At 41.1% G+C, this 21,930-nt stretch overlaps 1 protein-coding gene across 4 annotated transcripts in view; it reads left to right on the top strand.

Annotated features, from left to right (window-relative positions):
• Positions 1 to 21,930, top strand: part of LOC126336694 (huntingtin-interacting protein 1-like) — a 462,476-nt gene that overhangs the window by 371,725 nt on the left and 68,821 nt on the right. For all 4 annotated transcript variants that reach the window (XM_050000659.1, XM_050000677.1, XM_050000651.1 and 1 more), the window contains exons 7-9: positions 4,367 to 4,500; positions 9,769 to 9,968; positions 18,368 to 18,506. In XM_050000659.1, coding sequence (XP_049856616.1) covers positions 4,367 to 4,500; positions 9,769 to 9,968; positions 18,368 to 18,506 — 473 coding nt within the window. The remainder of the gene's footprint in view (positions 1 to 4,366; positions 4,501 to 9,768; positions 9,969 to 18,367; positions 18,507 to 21,930) is intronic.

Here is a 21,930-nt window from a genome sequence, read left to right as displayed (position 1 = left end):
TGGGTTAATGAGCTTCTCAGTCCAAGGCTCCAAGTACTTTGGGACCCTGCGTGGTTTCTTATATACTGGAGCATTACTAGTAGCAGACCTACTGGATTGAACAAATCCAAGAGTCTAAGCAATAAAGCTTCCATGGCTTCACAATCCTTTCCTTACAAGTATTTAACTTTATCACGTAGTGCAGAATTGCTAATGGTATGCTTGTGGCTGCTGTCTTTACTGAGCCTAGCAATATCAACATCTTCCAAGATAATCAAAATGGCAGATTAACCTTGTCCATGCCAAAATTGTCCAAACTTACAGGAACCATTAAATCTGCACCTTGATATGTAACACATACTCCCCCTTAATTGCAGACCAATGGTTTTACAATGCATAGTAATTCCCTTGTTAACTCTGTACCTACACTAATCCGGATCAGTTTTCCTGTACTTGCTAGTACATTAGCCTTTGTATTAACATTTAGTGTTTGTGTACATTGCTTAGATGACACTACTTTCACAAGATGTACACCTTGTGACATTGTTTCACTAGCAACTCTCTTCTGTAGTGGAACCGAAGTTCCACAAAGTTTGATCATATGTCATGAAAGTTCAATTACTGTAAAATGTTTATTCAAAAAATAAACTCGGTGAATTGTGCAGTACTCTTCATGAATGCGTAGAAATATCAATATATTTTCCTTAAATCTTTCAGCCCCAGTGCTAAAAGTGAGCAATGTTACCCCAATGTTTTCACCTCATTGTTACCCACTTCACATAACCTATACTTATCCTGATTTCTACTTTAGCAGTCACAGACCTTATGCTTAACCTCACTATGTTGGAAGCACTGTGGTTGGAGGCATTGCTTCTTCATGTGGCATGCTTGTCAACGTCTGTAGTATTTAACCTTGGAGGAGATCACACCATGGTCACTCCATTTCAGAATTGCAGTATGTATCTCCTCCAGCTGTGTGACAATTCTAATAATTGAAGACAGATCACCAAGATTTTCCATTCTCATCCATTATGACATACCTGCAGAATTACCCCTTATGAATACATCTAAGGCTCTATTGTCTGCTTTCCACAGGAGGATTCTTTCTGCCTATACATTGTGTGTCAGTTCGTAAGATTGTGAGATTAACTTGTCAGAGATGCCCTCTCCTGACTCATTATGTTTCTGTGTTAATTCTGTGAGCTTTTCCCTGAAGAATCTGGCACTATTTTGCCTGCAATTATGTTGGGTAAGCCTTTTGGCAAGCTGGTCAAATTTCCTGTGTTTTACCAAGGGTTTCATAGCAGATGATATACATTTTAGCATTACCCATTATCCGTAATTTAGCAACAGACAGAAATGTCACATCGATCCAATTCCCTAAGTGAGCTGCTTCCCTCACATCTTCCAGAAAGGCTGATAAGTCCTCATTCTCAGGTGCTTTCTCAGAAAAAGGTGTAATGAGATTGGCTGTGATAGAATCGTTGGTGGCACAGACACATTTATTATGGTCTTATATCACCTCCCTGTGATTGCAGCAGTCTACTCTCTGCCCATAATGCTTCTAGCTCTCTCTGCATTCCTTCGCCAGCCTGGATTTGTTGTTTTTGTCCCGGAGTAACGGAGCTACCTGACATTTCAAAATTTCCACAGTTCCACTCAGTTACTGCACAGCTTGTGGTCATTGTGTAGCCTCTATTTTAACTTGTAATACAGAACAAGTGGAGACCTAGTATACTGACACACTAGCAATAAACGAAGACAACTACATTAATCTTTGTACTTAACATAACCCACTGTGACTCATCGTTCTTCAGTGCTTCGTGGCAAAATCTTTTATAATTTTCACATGTTACTGGTACTACTTCACAACACAATAATTCATGTCCTGATAAATTACAATACTGCCACTAGTTGGCCATAAGTACTCTTCCCTATAGTTATCTTGGAACTGTGAAAAGCCTGCAGGATCCTGTGACCTGTACAGTCTCACTTTAAAGTTCATATGGAGATCCTTCCAACTCATATTGGCCCAAAATAAAATAAAAGGTCAACAAAAATTGTTCTCTCACCTCATTGCATAACGACAGAAGTCAATCACTGCTGATCTGCAGGCATGGCCCCTGGACAGCAGCAACAGCTGACATCAGCACATCTTGAATCCAGTGTGGAGACTACAGGTTATTCTGACACTAATGCAACTTACACTAAAATGTAGACTTTCACGGCCAGAAATATCATGCCCATTATAAATATCCGGGCTATTATGCTGTGGTCGGTTGATGAATTCTGTGTCAATTCCCAACATTTCATCTCAGACTGTGGGAGACATCTTCGAGGGGTTCAGTAGCTTGATGGAAGGTCCAACACACCCACTGGTAGCTAACCAGTGGGTGTGTTGGACCTTCCATTGAGCTACGGACCCCCTTGAAGATGTCTCCCACAGTCGGAGATGAAACGTTGGGAATTGACACAGAATTCATCAACTGACCACGGCATAACAGCCCGGATAATTATAATGGACACCGATGCAACTTGTCAGAACCACTTCTTGCCACCAAATATGTAGACATTGGGACATCAGAAGACCACTTCGTAGCACCAGATTTGGAGGAGCCCACCAGATGCGGCATTCTGCATGGGTGTAGGACAGACAAACAGAAGTGTGGTGGTGGAGTCCTTTGAAGCACCTGGATGCTGATGAGTCCTCATTCAATTAACAATCATTTATTAGCAAGAGTCTTACACTCACTGCCTGGCAGTGGCCGTGCTGAGCACACATTATATGAAGGTGCAGAGCAGCATGTCAGCGCCCAGTGAGAAATTCGCAGGCTCTGGCATTGTCGAGGATCAGTGCTGCAGCCCCGCTGTGGGAGGGTCAGGTGCCTGGTGCATCACTACAGGCTCACAGGGCAGTGGATGTCTGCAGAGCCTCAGCATTCTCATTGGGTCAAGCTGCACTTGAACTCAGTTCCAGACGTCTACCTGTCATTGTCGTCAGTTGCCGACATGGCATGTAGATGGAAGACCCAATAGTGACGTGAAGAACAGCCTGAGAGAGGTTCCCAGCATACAGCTGGTGAGGTATTACTTCTACTGCCCAGGAGTAGCAGCATATGTGACTTGCTCCTAAGTTTCGCAGCTCACAGATGGACAAATCGGTTCTTCAGTCACAGAAGATTGGCCTGGTGCCCATTTTCAGTCAGTCACCATTGTGACTGGCAGGAGTGCAGCTCATAGCATCAAAGTTCCCTCTGCAGCCGGATGGTTGTGGACTCATAGCAATGGACTCCCGAGGTGGCAGCGACTGTAGACACTTCTTTGTATTCATCAGGGCATCCTGCAACTAGTAGAGCTGATGTTCCATCAGTATCCATGATGCAAATAGAATGGCCTAACTCTAAGAGTTAGTAGAAGCAAGGCACAGGGTTTATGGCAGTTGGTGACGTCATTCCCCCCAATAAAGGTGACCAAATGTGCACTATCGTTGCATACACGGTGGATGTGTTCCAGTTAGTGTCATCCCTGCTGGTTCTAACAAAATTTTATTCCTACACTTAAGTATCGTTCTGCTGTGTAACAAGATAGATGATGAGCTGACCAAAATCAGCTCAAAAATTGCAAAGTCTTCTAATTACATGTTTCTGTCAGTTGTAGATTTGGACACTTAACTAGAATATAGCTTCAGTTTCTAAGAAGAGCTTTCGAGAATAGGTCTCCCCCTGTGGGTCCGGGGGTTAGAATAGGCCCGAGGTATTCCTGCCTGTCATTTGATCAAGATCTTCTATTATCCTCGTGTGTATACCTCTCTCTCTCTCTCTCTCTCTCTCTCTCTCTCTCTCTCTCTCTCTCTCTCTCTCTCTCTCTCTCTCTCTCTCTCTCTGTGTGTGTGTGTGTGTGTGTGTGTGTGTGTGTGTGTGTGTGTGTGTGTGTGTGTGTGTGTGTGTGTGTGTGTACACCTATCCTTTTTTCCCCCTAAGGGAAGTCTTTCCGCTCCCGGGATTGGAATGACTCCTTACCCTCTCCCTTAAAACCCACATCCTTTCGTCTTTCCCTCTCCTTCCCTCCTTCCTGAAGAAGCAACCGTCGGTTGCGAAAGCTGTGTGTGTGTTTGTGTGTGTTATTTATTGTGCCTATCTACCAGCGTTTTTTCCGCTTGGTAAGTCTTGGAATCTTTGTATTTAATATATTTTTCCCATGTGAGAGTATGTAGTAAGGATTATATCTGGTGTTAATTCGAAAACATCCTGCAGAGACCTCTTCAAGTAAGTTTATTTAGACCTGTGCTTCAAAATATATCTATCTGACTTATATGCCAAATCTCACTGCAGCTTTTAAAAGCTCATTGATTTTATATTTTCACTAAACCATGTACAATTTTTTTTAGGCTTACCACCAGATACACTGGGTGGCCACAGAGAGAGGTTTCTTAAACAATTTAAAGATCTGAAACAGTTCTACCTTACTGCAAATACAATGCAGTACTTCCAGTCCCTTATACAAATTACGTTGTTGCCAAAGGTGAGTAAAAATGATTAAAGGAATAAGTTGCAATATTAATGTACATTTATGTGTAAGACAGATACTGTTTACCATCATAGTCAGTATTCCACTAAGCTTTAGTATTGAATTTCTTTTCATAATTACTGTTTGACTTTCTCACTACCTTCTATGTCCATGTATTTTTTATATCCTTCTGAAAACATATTTTGTATGTGATTCAGGTTTCTCTTTTTCAGGTTTTCACTGATTGTGTTTTATTTCACTTCTTTGCTTTGTTGTTTTGTACTCTCAACAGTAATATAACAACCTTCCACGGTCTTGACATAATATTTTCACTGCATATCTCTTGACGATCTGCTTATCATCTTCCCTCTGTTGGCCCTCTTTTGTCATCTTTCTTACAACACAAGGGTATGTTAACTTCCAGTTCTGATGTTCAGATAGATTGTTTTCAAGTTATTTTATCACTTTTAACTTGATTTTATGCAGATTGGCATCTCCACTAAATTTAAGGTACTGTTGTGGCTCCTGACTGCAACAAGGACGACAGTGTCAGTTTCCACATTTGTTTCAGATGTGAATAACTCACACTCACACTCTCCCCCCCCCCCCCCCCCCCCTCCCCGCTCCCCCTCCAATTCATTGCCCATTAAATGTAAGATGACAAGCTATCAGCTAATGTTCATTTGGTTCCGACTTTTGTCATAACCATTTTCTTGGTTGGTGTGTGTGTGTGTGTGTGTGTGTGTGTGTGTGTGTGTGTGTGTGTGTGTGTGTGTGTGTGTGTCTATACATTGACATGGAAAAAGTTAAAGTTTTTACTTTTTACTGTTGCAAAACAGCATGTGTGTGTACCCTTATATCATCACTAGTTAACCAAAGAACTGCTTACTTCCTGAAATTAATCATCACTCAGTAGGTCTGGTGCTCCTGTGTCCTTTTGTGTATTATGTGACTGAACTGTTGGAAAGCTTCGGGGTGTCAGTTAAATAAATGTGCCCTGAAAGCTGAATGTTTGCTACTAGCTGTTGCCATCAACAAGTTTGGAACATTTCTCTCACAAGTGGATTGTCTTCCCAACAGTTAAAACATGATTTTTAGAGAAGACTGATCTTTAACTCTGTCATACATTCTTCCAGTGAATAGATCATGAATTGTATTCTTTCGTTATCAGTGTATCTTTGTCAAGGAATCAATATGCAAATTACCCAAGCTCTCTTTAAATCCACAGCTTGTGTATGTCCGTCCCTCCATCTCCTCCTCCGCCCCCTCTCTGCCCCTTACCTCCTCCGCCCCCTCTCTGCCCCTTACCTCCTCCGCCCCCTCTCTGCCCCTTACCTCCTCCGCCCCCTCTCTGCCCCTTACCTCCTCCGCCCCCTCTCTGCCCCTCTCCTCTTTCACCTCGCTCCCCCTGTCTGTCTCCATATTATCACCCCTTCTCAGTACAATGTTGCTGGTTCTTACTCCCCACAGTATTTTTTTCCAGATAGTAAGTAACATGTGTAAAAAAGATTGATTGAAATTGGTCCACTGGTTTAGGAGTAGTATTTTATAAATTGAGTGGACTAGTGAGTTCTTAACAGCAAGAAATTTGCTACCGGCATTGGTGTGTGTCGTATGTTCCATGTATATACTCTATTCAAATTTAAAATGTTGCCACTGCTTATTGCTAATTTCAGCTAGCTTCTGTCCCAAATATAATACATAATTTGGATACTAATCCCAAATACTTCTACAGTTCACTAATATTTAGTTTTTGAATTTTTTCCACAAGTTTCAAGGACACACATACCTCTCCAAAGCAGTTACAAGTGGCTTGGTCTTGGTTTTGCAGTGTACTACATATACTTGCTAATTGGGTTTACAAAATGCTATTTCTAATCCAAGAAAAAAAGTTGACATGGACACAAGACATTATATGCTACCCAGCTATCTGTTTATTTTGTTTAACATTTGCACAACTGATTCAGGAACCTCAATAATTCTCCATCTGATAGCAAAGCTCAAGAAATCAGTCTCCTCCTCCTCCTCATTGCTGTTGCTGGCTTTCTTCTTTCTGTTGTTGCTGGCTTTCTTCTTTCTGTTGTTGCTGGCTTTCTTCTTTCTGTTGTTTGCTGGCTTTCTTCTTTCTGTTGTTTGCTGGCTTTCTTCTTTCTGTTGTTTGCTGGCTTTCTTCTTTCTGTTGTTTGCTGGCTTTCTTCTTTCTGTTGTTTGCTGGCTTTCTTCTTTCTGTTGTTTGCTGGCTTTCTTCTTTCTGTTGTTTGCTGGCTTTCTTCTTTCTGTTGTTTGCTGGCTTTCTTCTTTCTGTTGTTTGCTGGCTTTCTTCTTTCTGTTGTTTGCTGGCTTTCTTCTTCTTTCTGTTGTTTGCTGGCTTTCTTCTTTCTGTTGTTTGCTGGCTTTCTTCTTTCTGTTGTTTGCTGGCTTTCTTCTTTCTGTTGTTTGCTGGCTTTCTTCTTTCTGTTGTTTGCTGGCTTTCTTCTTTCTGTTGTTTGCTGGCTTTCTTCTTCCTGTTGTTTGCTGGCTTTCTTCTTCCTGTTGTTTGCTGGCTTTCTTCTTCCTGTTGTTGTTGCTGCTGCTGTTCTCCCATCTCATCACTATATCTCTAAAGCAAAAATATATTTTATTGCTTAATAAGAGAAGGAAGAAATTGGAGGAATGATTAAGTTGCTTGAGAGAGATATAGTGATGAGATGGGAGAACAGCAGCAGCAACAAATCTGAAACATTTCTCTCCACAAGTGGATTGTCTTTTATATGTGTATGTTTAAAATGATCTATAGTTCAGTGTATAATGGCTATTGAAAATCTAGTGCTGTGAAGACTGTGATTATCTATTGTAGTTTATGGAAAATTGAGTTTATTTTCCATTGAAATTTTGTCTGGTGAGAGTTTTGACCTGAACATTCAGAGTGGTTAAATGGCAAGTGTGACTACCATGTAGTGAAACAAAATCCCTTGTTGTGCTCTCTGTGTTATCCCACACTGACATTTTACTTCTACTTTGCTCTTTAGATATTGTCTTAAGACTTGCAGTAATATGTACATAATAGGGCAACAAAAGTGACACTGTGTATTATTATCTGTAATATTACACTGATTTGCATTGCTTTAGCGTACGGAATGTCATCTTCTTCAAACAATAAAAATGGTTATTCACTGGAACAACTGGAGTGTCAGTATGATGTCAGGTTGAAAGGTGTTAATTACAGCATTTTATTTTTAATATATACTTTAAAATTAGATCATGGGTCAAATGAATAAGAACAACCAGTTGGGAAATCAAATGAATTGCTAGTACACAGGTGCTACTCTTCATGACAGTAGGAACACTGTTTGAAATTTAAACTGTGCTTTCAATTTTAAGCAAAGGTCTTTCCATGTACTGTAATAGTTTTATATTTGTTTTCTTATTGGTGCTGTGACAAAAATAATGTATCAGAATTACAATTTCATTATGTTGTAGAAATACAGCTACAACATAGTAAAAAGTGTAACAAAAGCATGTTTCATAGTAAAACCTTGATATCAGTTTAATGTAATACAGTACAAACAAATGTACTAGTGAAAACCTTGTTATTAACCTTCCGTCAGGCGCGGTGTTTGTCGCAGCGAGATCGGGCGCGGTGTATCAAATTGATCACACCGTTTATTCACGTGATCATTTATTAAATTCTGTGTAAAAAACATATTATAAGTGCCAAATATATTTAAAAAAATACAAAGATGACATACGAGCACAACTGCAGTAGAAATATTCATCATTCAGATTTCTTATCGTCAATGTTGGGCTTTAGTAACAAATGATAACAATGTCGCTTTTCATTTGCATCTTTATCATATGTCTCTAATAAAACACATTACAAATGACAATTATCTTTACAGAAAGACTATTATGACACTAGAGCAGAACAACAATGATATTACAACTCATTTGGTCCATCGCCACTTTTTGACTGTGGTAACAAATGCGGAATTTTTCCGCATTCAGAGCAAAAAGGTTCAATGTGTATCAAACAGATAGGCTTCTCATACATTTTGCAACAATATTTTGTCAGTCTTTTTTTCCTGTGCAGGTATTACACCTTTTCCTCTTGATTCCAATCCCTTGTTCTTCGTTTCTGCTTGTATCTTCTGCTTCTTTTTCACACGTTGGCCTATATTGTTGTAGCCGCAGTTGAAGATTTCTGTGAATTCCTGAGGTGTCCAAGCATCTACGAACCAAGTGAGGTAGAACTAACGCATGGGAGAGTTGCTTCAGGAATCCTTTTCTTCGGATAAATTTCTTGTTGTTGCCATAGTAAATTAATTGTGAATTGATTCCACTCATATTGATCTTTGCAAAAAATATGACAATGGGCCAACGGCACACATTTCTTGCTACATTGTATGAAGTGGTCATCTTATCTGTAGTGTCGATTCCACCTTTAGTGCTATTGTAAAATGTTAAAATGGATGGCTTCTGTTTATCTCCAGTGTCAGCATCTACTGAATTATTTTCATGCAAACTGGATGCCAAGATAATACACTTCCCCTTTTTAGGAACGTAGGAAACTAGAGTACAGCTTTTCTTGAAGTCAAATAATGCTGGCTTTCTTCAAGTACTTCCTCGTCGTTTTCACTGTCGTTTTCCTCTGTTTATGAATCTTCCTGCCGAACTTCAACTGCGCCATCACAATCTGTGTCTACTGCATCTTCAAGATCCTTTTTAACTTCATCATTATCCTCTTTGAACAACATTCTTTGTATTTCTGCAACACGATTTGGGTCAAGGAGGTTGTACGTTTTACTGTAGCCTGCCACGATCAAGTGTCTCACACCTAAAATGATAAAATTCCTATAAAATAACACAGTCAGGCGCAGTGTATCAATTTGATACCTGATACGCAAAGATTCTTAACTGACGATTAAACGGTCCAAAAAGAAAATAAGTGCATTACACATTGTATATTAACATTGTACTACTTACTAAGTTATGTTGATAACCAAAGAAATTAATTGTTGAAATGCCACACGAACGGGTGCAGTATATCAAACTGATCAATCGGCACATATATCGACAACAGACCTAGCGAGTAGGCATCAGTGATGCCACTCGTGGGCAAATAATTTACAGTAAACTTCGAGGTGTATCAATTTGAACAGCCGCGCCCGACGTAAGGTTAATTATTTATTAAATAAAACAGTAACAGAAAAATATGTGCATATTAGTTGAAAATAAATATTACTTGAATTATTAATTAGTGTGGATAGCACCCAGCAGAAATTTATAAATTATGTTTGCGTGTAGAAACCACCGAACTTTTTAGTGGAAGCCGATCTTCGCAGTTATGTGACACCAGTCGTAGTGCTTCCACCAGAGGAGAGTACTCATGAAACAGAGTCTACTGATGGTACCCTGATTGATACTACTGATACGGGATCAACTGGAGAGTTATTGGATTTACACAGTCGAAATGGTTCCATATCGCCAGATGTACTAGCAGAAAGGTGACAATTATTTTCTTATAACTAGATGTGCTTTTACATATAGCTAATAATGTAGGAGGCTGCATCTATTTTCATTCATTTTGCTATTATAGTTCCTTCAGATCTTTGGTAAGTAATTTCTCTAGCTGGCTGGCTTGCAGCATGTAGGCTACTTAAGAGTGATCCAGTGACCATTTGAATAATTGTTGTACTGTCAATGTGTTGTTTTGCTTTATGAATGAAAGTTATTTTTAGAAACACTCAAGTTTCATGCCACAACTGCAATAGAAATGAATTTTGTTAAATAATGTTGTATAAATGGACTGAAAATAGTAGAAAATCCAGAATGACATTGTTAATAGAAAAGATTGCTACTCACTATGTAATAGAGGTGTTGTGTAGCAGACAGTAAGCATTCCTATCATGTGCTGTTGCTCGCAGGTGTGTGTTTGTTGTCTCTGCCTCAAAAGCTCCACTACATGGTGAGTAGCAATCTGTTGTTGTTGTTGTTGTTGTTGTTGTTGTTGTCTTCAGTCCTGAGACTGGTTTGATGCAGCTCTCCATGCTACTCTATCCTGTGCAAGCTTCTTCATCTCCCAGTACCTACTTCAACCTACATCCTTCTGAATCTGCTTAGCGTATTCATCTCTTGGTATCCCTCTACGATTTTTACCCTCCACGCTGCCCTCTAATACTAAATTTGTGATCCCTTGATGCCTCAGAACATGTCCTACCAACCTGTCCCTTCTTCTGGTCAAGTTGTGCCACAAATTTCTCTTCTCTCCAATCCAATTCAATACTTCCATATTAGTTATGTGATCTATCCATCTAATCTTCAGCATTCTTCTGTAGCACCACATTTCGAAAGCTTCTATTCTCTTCTTGTCCAAACTAGTTATCGTCCATGTTTCACTTCCATACATGGCTACACTCCATACAAATACTTTCAGAAATGACTTCCTGACACTTAAATCAATACTCGATGTTAACAAATTTCTCTTCTTCAGAAACGCTTTCCTTGCCATTGCCAGTCTACATTTTATATCCACTCTACTTTGACCATCATCAGTTATTTTGCTCCCCAAATAGCAAAACTCCTTTACTACTTTAAGTGTCTCATTTCCTAATCTAATTCCCTCAGCATCACCCGACTTAATTCGACTACATTCCATTATCCTCGTTTTGCTTTTGTTGAAGTTCATCTTATATCCTCCTTTCAAGACACTGTCCATTCCATTCAACTGCTCTTCCAAGTCCTTTGCTGTCTCTGACAGAATTACAATGTCATCGGCGAACCTCAAAGCTTTTATTTCTTCTCCATGGATTTTAATACCTACTCCGAATTTTTCTTTTGTTTCCTTCACTGCTTGCTCAATATACAGATTGAATAACATCGGGGAGAGACTGCAACCCTGTCTCACTCCCTTCCCAACCACTGCTTCCCTTTCATGTCCCTTGACTCTTATAACTGCTATCTGGTTTCTGTACAAATTCTAAATAGCCTTTCGCTCCCTGTATTTTACCCCTGCTACCTTCAGAATTTGAAAGAGAGTATTCCAATCAACATTGTCAAAAGTTTTCTCTAAGTCTACAAATGCTAGAAATGTAGGTTTGCCTTTCCTTAATCTAGCTTCTAAGATAAAGTAGCAATCTATCCTTTTCATAATGTTGTCTTTTAACATACTGAAGTTATCCCTTAGAATGTTTACCTGGAAATATGTTTTATCTTTATGTGCATTAAATTGTTTGAAATGTCTCCTAGACTTACGCAGATCCTCTATATGAAGACTTTTTCTCTAGCTCCACTTCCGCTACTGCTTACGTTGTTACGTCTCTGCTACTCCTAGTTTGGTTGCCTGAACTGGCTGTTGCTTCTATGATTTAACAGATAAAAATTGAATTACTGGCCCTTTATTTATTGTAGGCAGTTTGAATATGATGAAAAATTGGGCATCATTTTTCAGTATCTGCCAAGTTACACACCAGCAAAGCTATATTTTGCTCAGGTGAACAACAACAACAATAATAATAATAATAGTAGTAGTAGTAGTAATAATAGTAGTAGTAGTAGTAGTAGTAGTAGTAGTAGTAGTAGTAGTAGTAGTAATAATAATAATAATAATGAATGTATAACACCACTTTAAATTGTGAAACTAAATGGATTGCATTATATCACAGCACAGGAAGATTTGTTAAAACAGAGCTGCCAGCTACAGCATAAATTGCTGGGTTTATGATTTATTTGCTGCTGTAGCTCAGCTGCACTTGACATCCTTTCAGAACAGTGTACTTGTCTGTGGTAGTTTTCCTTCTCTGCTTTACATGGCTATGCAGTTAAGTCCTCCACTTTGTATATTAAAGGCTAACAGTGTTACGGAAAAAGTTATACAGCGCCAAAGAATTTTATATTCATAAATATTGAACTGCTAAGAACTTTTGCTGCAGATATGTTCCTGAATGTGTTTTTATGTAATAATGATCCTTCTGCATGCAGTAAAATCCAGTTACTAAGAACTTTGATAAAGTTTTACAAATAAACCTCTTTAGGAAATGTTGGATATGTCACTGTACCTTGATAATGTGCACATGGTCAATCCACATAATATTCGTACTGTGTGCCTAATTTTCATTTATGCAAAAAGATAGTAAGGGTATTCATTTTTGATCCATTTTTCACTTCAGTAACAGATACAGGTGTTTATATGTTAAAAAAAATTAAATGGTATAAATAGTACAAAGGAAGGATGCCCTAATCTAAAAATTAGAACTGCCTTGCAAGAGTAAGATGTTTGAGATAGCTAAAGGACACTTTCTGGAGTTGCCTAGATGTATGACAGAATGTCCTCCTTTGATGTTATGGGTGGCAGTTCATTAGACAGGTAATGTGGTTCTTGTGCTGTGTTATCTTAGACTCACACATTTTCTCAGCAATGAATTACTTAATTTTTAATGTTAAATATGAGGTATTATTAATATTAACAGCAATATATGTGTGTTATAAAAGTTATCATTTACTATTACATCAATAGTTTCTTCACAAAGCCAGTCATTTAGTGTGAACAAAAGAAGCCATTAGTGTCAACAAAACCAAACCATGATATTGGCCACCCAGGGGACTCACAATTCTTTCATGAGTACATGCTTTGCTACCAAGGGGCCCTAGCCTTTGCATCAGTATTTCTTTTTCTGTGCTGCAAGTCTATGCTTCCACTATCTCTTTCCTCTCTGCCTTTCCAACAGATGGTCCTCCTGGTGCAGATCCCACTTGGATCTGTTACACGATTTAGGACCCTAGTTTTTTTCTCACTTCCAGTGCTTTCTACACCATTCCATTAATAAATACATGGTCCCCATTGCTGGGTTCAAGCTGCCACTATTTGACAAATTTTTCAGAACTGCACATCATGCATGGACGGTCGCCCAGTATTTCACCTTTGTGCCTTTCCACCTTAGTGCCCTTTCTTTCCAATAGGGTAGTATGCCCAAAACCCAACAAGGTAGCCATCCTGATGGGGGGCGGGGTCATTAAATACTTGTATGGTGATAGCCCCCTGACCATGCCAAGGAGTTTGTGCCTGTCATGACTGGGGCATGGGGATCTGAGCAACAGAATACTGGCCAGGTAGCTGTCACTGAGGAGAGACTCCATTTGGAGTAGGTGGCACTATGGATGATGTGCATTTGAAGCAGATGAAGCTTTCTCCCTCTGGTGGCCATATGGTCCCATCAATCTCTTCAGATGGAAAGAACTCAATCAGTGCAGAGAGATATGACCCTAAAATGTTTCCGTCCCTGGCTACACCATGGGAGGAATGTAGGGCTGAGCAACAAGAAGAGAAACACTTTCCCTAATACCTGGTTTGTACAAGGACAGATGGGGATTCTTTTTTGGGCAGAAAGCCTTTATTCTTTGTAGAGAATGCAGAGGACAAATTTGGGGAAGTTGAACCATCCCCAAAATGAAAAGTGGGGAAATTTTGATTTAAATGACATCCCCTGTCCAGTCACGGCTGTTGTTAACTTGGGACAAGCTAGGTGACATTCCCGTAACTATCACTATAGTCTAAATATGGTTCAAGGCAACACTTTCCATCATGATCACCTCACTGTAGTCTAATGATGAACTACATGCCATCTTGGAGTGATGAGACGTTTGCTTCATCTGTCTTGTCCATAGCGGGCCAAAGAACAACAGAGTTCCCGATCGGGGCTTCATCTTGGCATTTGAGGGCAATTATTGCCTTAAAAGGTCAAAATGATAGCATACTAATACCACTGTGATGTGAAACCTTATGTTAACCCCCCCCCCCCCCTCCCCCTTACACACACACACACACACACACACACACACACACACACACACACACTGCTTCAGATGCATGAAATTCGAGCATGTTTTCACATTGCAATGCCACCCCAAGTCTGTAAGGATTGTGTAGGACAGTTGCAGGTGAATGCTTGTTGTGTCCCTCTCCCCTTATATGTCAACTGTTGAGAGACCATGCTCCTTGTTCATCAGACTGCACTCTCTCTCTGTCTCTCTCTCTCTGTCTCTCTCTCTCTGTCTCTCTCTCTCTCTCTCTCTCTCTCTCTCTCTCTCTCTCTCTCTCTCTCTCTCTCTCTCTCTCTCTCTCTCTCTCTCTCTCTCTCTCTCTCTCTGAGAGGGAGAAGGAGAGGGAGGGGAGGGGGGGGGCATAGGACTGTGGACAGACCAACATACCAAGAGACCAAGAAAAAGTGTGAGCGTCGTCACCTGCACGCATGACAGTGACGTGCTACAGCTGCTCAACCATGCCTGTGCCTTGATGGTTGGTGGTTCTCCTCCTGCCGCTTCCCCCCACACACATTTTGGGAGCAATGGCTCCCTATCTACTGGGGATTTCAGGATTTTACCATCTGTAATGTGTCTCTCCCTCCAGATAGTGATGTACCTCAGAATGTATTGTCTGCATTGGTGGTAAGGACATCAAGAACTTACTGGCAGATCTCTACTTTTGTCTCTTGAATACTGCTGCCACACACACTTCAGCGTGGAACATGAAACTAACTTGACCGTTGATCTTTCTGTTTGCAGCCATAGTGTTCTCCCACTCAGCCACTGGGGCAATGTGGTGGTGACCACTTCCCAATCTTGTCTGCGTGCAGCATCACTCCTCTGGACGCCCACCTATATGGGCTATAAAATGGACGCCCACCTATATGGGCTATCAAAAACACCAACTGGGATGCTGTAACCTCCACTGTCCTTCTTACCTCTCTGCTAAATGGAGCTATTGACGTGGCTGTCCATGATGCAACAGCAGCCATTCTATCACTAGATGACTTAGTGATCCCCTATTATTCGGGATCCCCATTGGAAAGACAGTACCTTGGTGCCTCTCAGAAATTGCAAAGGCCATTTAGAGATCTCAGATGGGTGAAAAAAATCTTCTCGGGTAGCCGAGTCAATGTATTGTTAGTCAATGCATTGTTCTCCGGTAACGTTTCAGCAAGTTTCTAGCTTGCGATCTTCAGGCGAAGTGTCAGGTTCATGTCGCATCCAGAACATTATAGCTGCTGGATCACTGACTAATGGATAGGTTGTCACAGGTAAGTGAACTGCATCAGTACGTCCTTGTCCCAACAGCGTTGCAAGAACACAAGTCCGCTCAGCAAACTCGCCTTCTTGATCCAGAGTTTTTGCAGTGACTTGATGCTGCATTGTATGTCCTCCCCATAGAATTGTATTATATGAGAATGCAGCTTAAGATCAAGAAGGCAAGTTTTCTCAGCAGACTCATGTTCTTGCAGTGCTGTCGGGATAAAGACGTACTGCCATAGTTCACACACTTGTGACATCCTATCCGTAAGCCCATGGTCCAGTGGCTATAAAGGTCTGGATGAGATATGAACCTGGCTGTTCACCTGAAGATAGCAAGTAAGAAACATGCTGAAACGTTTTCGGAGAATGACGCATTGACTCAACTGTCAACCCAAGAAGATTTTAGTATTGAGATTCCTGCATTCTCATATCTTCGATGGACTCTCCAGTGCCGTAAGTGGCATCAATCAGTGGGACACCTCTTTGCCTTTAAATGGCTCCATGACTGGGTCTGCCACCTAATAAAGTAATGGAAACGAGAATGCTGGGTGCATTACATTTCAACCATTGGGCTACATACATCTCCTTCACAGATTTGGATGAAGATCAGACAACTCTACATATACCAATCCCTTGCAAGTGCACCTGGTATTTCCTTGAAATCTGCTGTTTTAACTAACACAGACACTTTCGCCATACATTTTTCTTTGTATTATGCTCAAGCCTTTGCATCTGAGAACTGTCAACCTCCCTTTTGTGACATCAAACGGCGTGTGGAGCTAATGCTCTTATCTTTCATTACTTGCCACCTGGAGCCCTTTAATGCTCCATTCAGTGAATGAGAATTACTTAGTGCCTTAGCCCTTTCGCAATCAGGAAGACGATGGTTCAATCCTACATCCGGCCATCCTGATTTAGGTTTTCCACGATTTCCCTAAATCGCACCAGGCAAATGCCGGGATGGTTCCTTTGAAAGGGCAAGGCCAACTTCCCCGTCTTTCCCTAATCCGATGAGACCGATGACCTCTGTGTCTGGTCTCCTCCCCAACAACAACCCAAGCCTTAGCCCTTTGGCCTGAAATAGCCACAGGGCCAGACTGCATTCTTAAATGCCTATCGGCAGATTGTCAGTGTCGTCTCCTTATCATCTTCAACCATGTCTGGAGCATAATCACACCAGTACTGAAACTGTGTAAGATCACCTTGTGATGAGCAGCTATCATCCAGTTAGTCTTACCAGTGTACTCTGTGAGTTTTCGGGTACACATGGTGAGCCAGCAGCTGTGTTGGTTCCTAGAATTGCAGGGCCTTCTGGGTCTGTCCCAAGGTCGTGTTTGCTAAGGCCGTTCCACTACTACTAATTTGATTAGCATGGAGTCTGCCATCCGGGCAGCTTTTGACCAATCTTGACACCTTATTGCAGTATTCTTCTACCTATAAAAGGCTTTTGACATCACATGGTGACACTGCAGCCTTGCTACCTTACACGAGTGGGGTCTCTGGAGGCCAGCATCCAATTTTTGCCCAGAACTTCCTGTCACACTGTACTTTGTGGATTCAAGTTGGTACTTGTCCCAGTACACCACTGTCCAAGAGAATGAGGTCCTGCAGGGCTCTTTATTGAGTGTCCCTCTCTTTCTAGTGGTCATCAACTGTCTAGCAGCAGCTATGGGGTATCCAGTATCACCCTTCTTGTATGCCGATGATTTTGGCTTTGACTATTGCACTTCTAGTGTGGGTGCTGCTGAATGCTGACTGCAGGGCGCCATTTGAAAGACGCAGTCATGGACTGCCAACCATGGCTTTCACTTTTCAGCTCCCAACATTCACATTGTGCACCACTGTTGACGTACTGTTCATCCACAACCAGAACTATACTTCGATGCATATTTGATGTGGATTCTCCATTTTCACCAGCTTAAGCATAAGTGCTGGCTACATCTCAATGCACTTAACTGCTCCAGTAACATGAGCTGGGGTCAGACTGCACTGTTCTTCTGCAGCTGTATAAAACCCTGGTCCTGTCCCATCTTGATTATGGGAGTCTGACATATGGTTCAGCATCATGTTCAGTATTTGTCACTGGCTTCGATATCCCACTGTGGGATGTGACTTGCAGGTGTGAAGTCACCCTTCAATACATCGTATGTTCCCGTAATCCTCCTGGCCTCACCCTACATTAGTCATTGCCCTTTTCCCATTCCAGCACTGCACTGTCCTCTATTCTACCATTCTACCAGCACACCTACAGTCTTGTACTTCTCTCCTTTTCTGCTACCACCGCCTTCCGTCTGAGTTCCCGACTGCGCCTATCTGCCATGCCATATCTCTACCTCATCCCTGTACATTCCCACAAGCAGCACTTTACCATCCCCCCCTCCCACCGCACCCCCTACCCTGCTATTGCTCCCCCTCCTCACCCCAGCCTCCTCCTCTTCCACACCACCCAGTTACCTCCCCCATCAGGTACTCCTGTTTACGGGCTGGCCTCAGCAGCCAACCTGTGGTCATGTGTGTGTAAGTTGCGCTTGCGTCTGTGTGTGTGTGTGTGTGTGTGTGTGTGTGTGTGTTTGAGAGAGAGAGAGAGAGAGAGAGAGAGAAGAGAGAGAGAGAGAGAGAGAGAGAGAGAAAGCTCACTTTGTGCTTATACGTGACTCAGCATCTCTGCTATATGGTGATTAGTAACTATCCTTTTCATAGTATTGTTACAGTCCATCCTGGATTTTCCATTGTGTGATTATGTACCATGTTAACATTTTGTTTTGTAAAACGTTCTTCAGTTGTTTGTCACAATACAAGCAAAATGGAGATTGTTAGTGAAATCAACTTCTTGTTACAGGGACAATTTAATTGAACACCTACATATGGAAATAGCACGCCTTCGTCAAGAAATTCAGAGACTAACAGCAGAGCACAAAAGGATTGTGGAACAATTGAATGAGCGAATAATGGACTTGGAGACCCAACTAGCAACAAAGGTTTTTTGGACTGAAGACTATAGAGAATAATAGCTTCATTAGAAGGGTTAACTGGTGGACTTGTGTGTAAAATTGAACTGAAGGCAATTGTCTTCAATTGATGATTTGCATAACCATTTCTATCAGACCCATTTTTGTTTAATGCATGCCTGCCACGTTTTTGTATAATGCACACCCACCCCTTTTTTGTATAATGCATGCCTACCCCATTTTGGTATAATTCATGTTGTTGTTGTTGTTGTTGTTGTTGTTGTTGTTGTGGTCTTCAGTCCTGAAACTAGTTTGATGCAGCTCTCCATGCTACTCTATCCTGTGCAAGCTTCTTCATCTCCCAGTACCTACTGCAACCTACATCCTTCTGAATCTGCTTAGTGTAGTCATCTCTTGGTCTCCCTCTATGATTTTTACCCTCCACACTGCCCTCCAATACTAAATTGGTGATCCCTTGATGCCTCAGAACATGTCCTACCAACCGAGCCCCTCTTCTGGTCATAATTCATGTATAATGTGTAAAAGAAATATTTCATTGTATTAGTGGAAGTGTACAATATAAATTATTGGATGTTTCTGTCTTCACTGGATGAGTAAGCCACAGCACAGAGTAATCTGTGTGTAGTATTTGATTTGCTACATTGTGTGTTGACTTGGAGGTAAAAATATGTACTGAGGTACCTGCTGTTTTGTTTTCAAAATTGCTCATTCACCCACTTCGGTCTGTGTGTCTAGCATTCTCTAAGAATCACTGCACTTGCTGTGACATTGACATTGATATTGGTACAAACTGGAGACTCTGTGTCCCAGAGAGAATATAAGGAAAGCCAGTTACAGTTGAAAGTAGCAAATACGACAACATTCCGTTTTAACTGTATCGACAGATAAAATAGAAGAAATGTGAATATTAAAAAAAAATGAAAACCATATGAATTGCAAAGAAGGTAAGTACTGGTGAATAGGAAAATGAGGGGGAGTTGCTTCTTCTCATCCCCTTGTCCCTTGTCTTCGTTTTTAGTAGATGTACAGCACAGTGGTTCATTAAAGATTATTGACAGTTACATTTTTTATTTTGGTACATAGTTGCAACACTATGATGCAACACAATAATAAATTTTCATATACCCTAGTTGCTGTGCGGGGTTCTGATATTATTCTTCAGCTTGAGAGGTTCAGATTCTTTAGCTCAGTTGAGCACTCTTTGAACAGACATTGGTGCGGGACATGTTACTGAACATTAATTCTGGCAGTCATTGACTGTTTTGAATAATGATTTAGTGTATCTGCAAACATCATCTTGGAACTCATATGATGAAATGCCTCAATTAGATTTCCAGTTTTGTAATCCTGGGAGAAAACACATTACCCCACTGTAAATAATGTCTTCTACCATCTGTACTCTGCATTGTGGTAATTTCATATAAAATACCTCCAATCATTACCATGTCCCTATGTGAAATGTGATGTCCACATTTATAGATGGAAGGCGTCCTTTCCATTGTAGAGTTCCACATCAATCACTTGTCTCAACTGCTTCCCATTAGATCAGACAAGCTGAGAATATACCTCCTTATATGATACGAATGGGTTTCAGGATATTGTTTGCACCTTTCATTGTTGTTATGGGGAACATTGTCCCTAATGTTTTTCGCATCTGAACTAATATAAAATGCCTAAAACTTCATGTCAGTAGGATGTTATTCCTCAATGAAGAGGAATATGGGGTGAAAGATGATTTTATCTGATTAGTGATGAAACATTGTTGATAGTCAACAGTTCTCATGCTTCAGTGACCTTGTAAGTTTCTGCAGTGAGCCCACAAAGAAGGGGTCACAAACCCAGTGAACACACTTATGGAACCTCAGTGATACTGTTGCACCAAGGTGTTACACCACAGAGAGAAATTTCATTATGGCAGTGGAGCAGGAGGTTAGTATTTAGTATTGTGTGACTGTTGAATTAAGACATGGATATCAGAATCCATACATACTTCTTTGCAGTATTGAGAGTAAAATTAGCATACATTTCTTCAGTCGGACATAATATGTGTAGTTCATTTGGAATAAATTTTCGTGTAGTGGTGGCTAAGTGACAAAGCTCTAATATATGACAAGGTGGTTCCAGTTTGTTTTATTTGTGGTGGGAAATCATGGTTCTGCCATTCCAAGCAGATCTTCAGGCTCTTGTTAATTCATTTTGACTTTTCAGCCGAGTAACCGTCTTTCATTGGGTAATATGCTATTTCCTTGATAAACAGTGACTTGCATTAGTTTTGATATGTTATAAGAGTATAAAAATATACAAATTGGAAGCATGAAAAAGTAAGTGTGTCATGTGGTTGAGGCATTGCTTGGCACATAAGCAAAACTGCTGAGCTTTTTGATAAACCAGTATTCACAGTCAATAGAAATGCACATGCTGTACTGGCTGATTACATTGTGCCAGAAATAAAGACCAACTGGTTTGAGGAACTGTGTTCAGCGGAGTAAGCAAGGGCAGAAAGGAGGCAGAGTCGGGGGGGGGGAGGCAGCAAGTATGTGAAATGGGAATGTGGCACCAGTGTGCTTGCTCTGGCACCGGTAGAGAGAGTTGTGTATGGGACACGGTGACTTAACAGGAGTAGAACAAAGGAAGAAGGTAAACTGTGAGAGGTAGGTGCGTGTGAGTGGTGGTGGTAGTTAGTGTTTAACATCCCGTCGACAACGAGGTCATTAGAGACGGAGTGCAAGCTCGGCTTAGGGAAGGATTGGGAAGGAAATCGGCCGTGCCCTTTCAGAGGAACCATCCCGGCATTTGCCTGAAACGATTTAGGGAAATCACGGAAAACCTAAATCAGGATGGCTGGAGACGGGATTGAACCGTCGACCTCCCGAATGCGAGTCCAGTGTGATAACCACTGCGCCACCTCGCTCGGTGTGGGTGTGAGTGCAGTTATGGTCATGGTGGTAGGGGTGGAAGTTGGTTTGGGACAGAGGGTGGAGATTTAGGCCAGGTGGTGATTTAGGCCAGAGAGATTATAGGAATAAAGAATGTCTTGAAGGATCTATTTCTATCTATGTATTTCTGAGAATCTGTTGTTGGTGGGAAAGGATCGAGATGGCTTGGACTCTGAAGCAACCATTGGAACTGAGTATGTTGTGCTCAGCAGAATGTTCCGCCACTGGACAGTTAGCTCAGCCCATGACATCATCAGTTACAACAGAACTTGTCTATGACATGGCTCCTTTCACATGAGAGTCTGCCCCTGGATGGACTGTAACTGTAAAGGGATTGGAGTAGGGTGTGCTTGATGCCTGCATTGGATAGGTCTTGCATATGGATCTACTGCAGGGGTATGATCCGTGTGGAAAGGGGTTGGAAGTATATATAAATGGAATACCACATTGAGAGGTGCTTGAATACAAGTGTGACATTGAAAATGAATCTTTGGATA

Source organism: Schistocerca gregaria, chromosome 1 (assembly GCF_023897955.1).
Source record: "Schistocerca gregaria isolate iqSchGreg1 chromosome 1, iqSchGreg1.2, whole genome shotgun sequence".
NCBI lineage: Eukaryota > Metazoa > Arthropoda > Insecta > Orthoptera > Acrididae > Schistocerca > Schistocerca gregaria.
The sequence above is the reverse complement of the archived record's forward strand: the minus strand, read 5'-3'. Positions and strand labels throughout refer to the sequence as shown.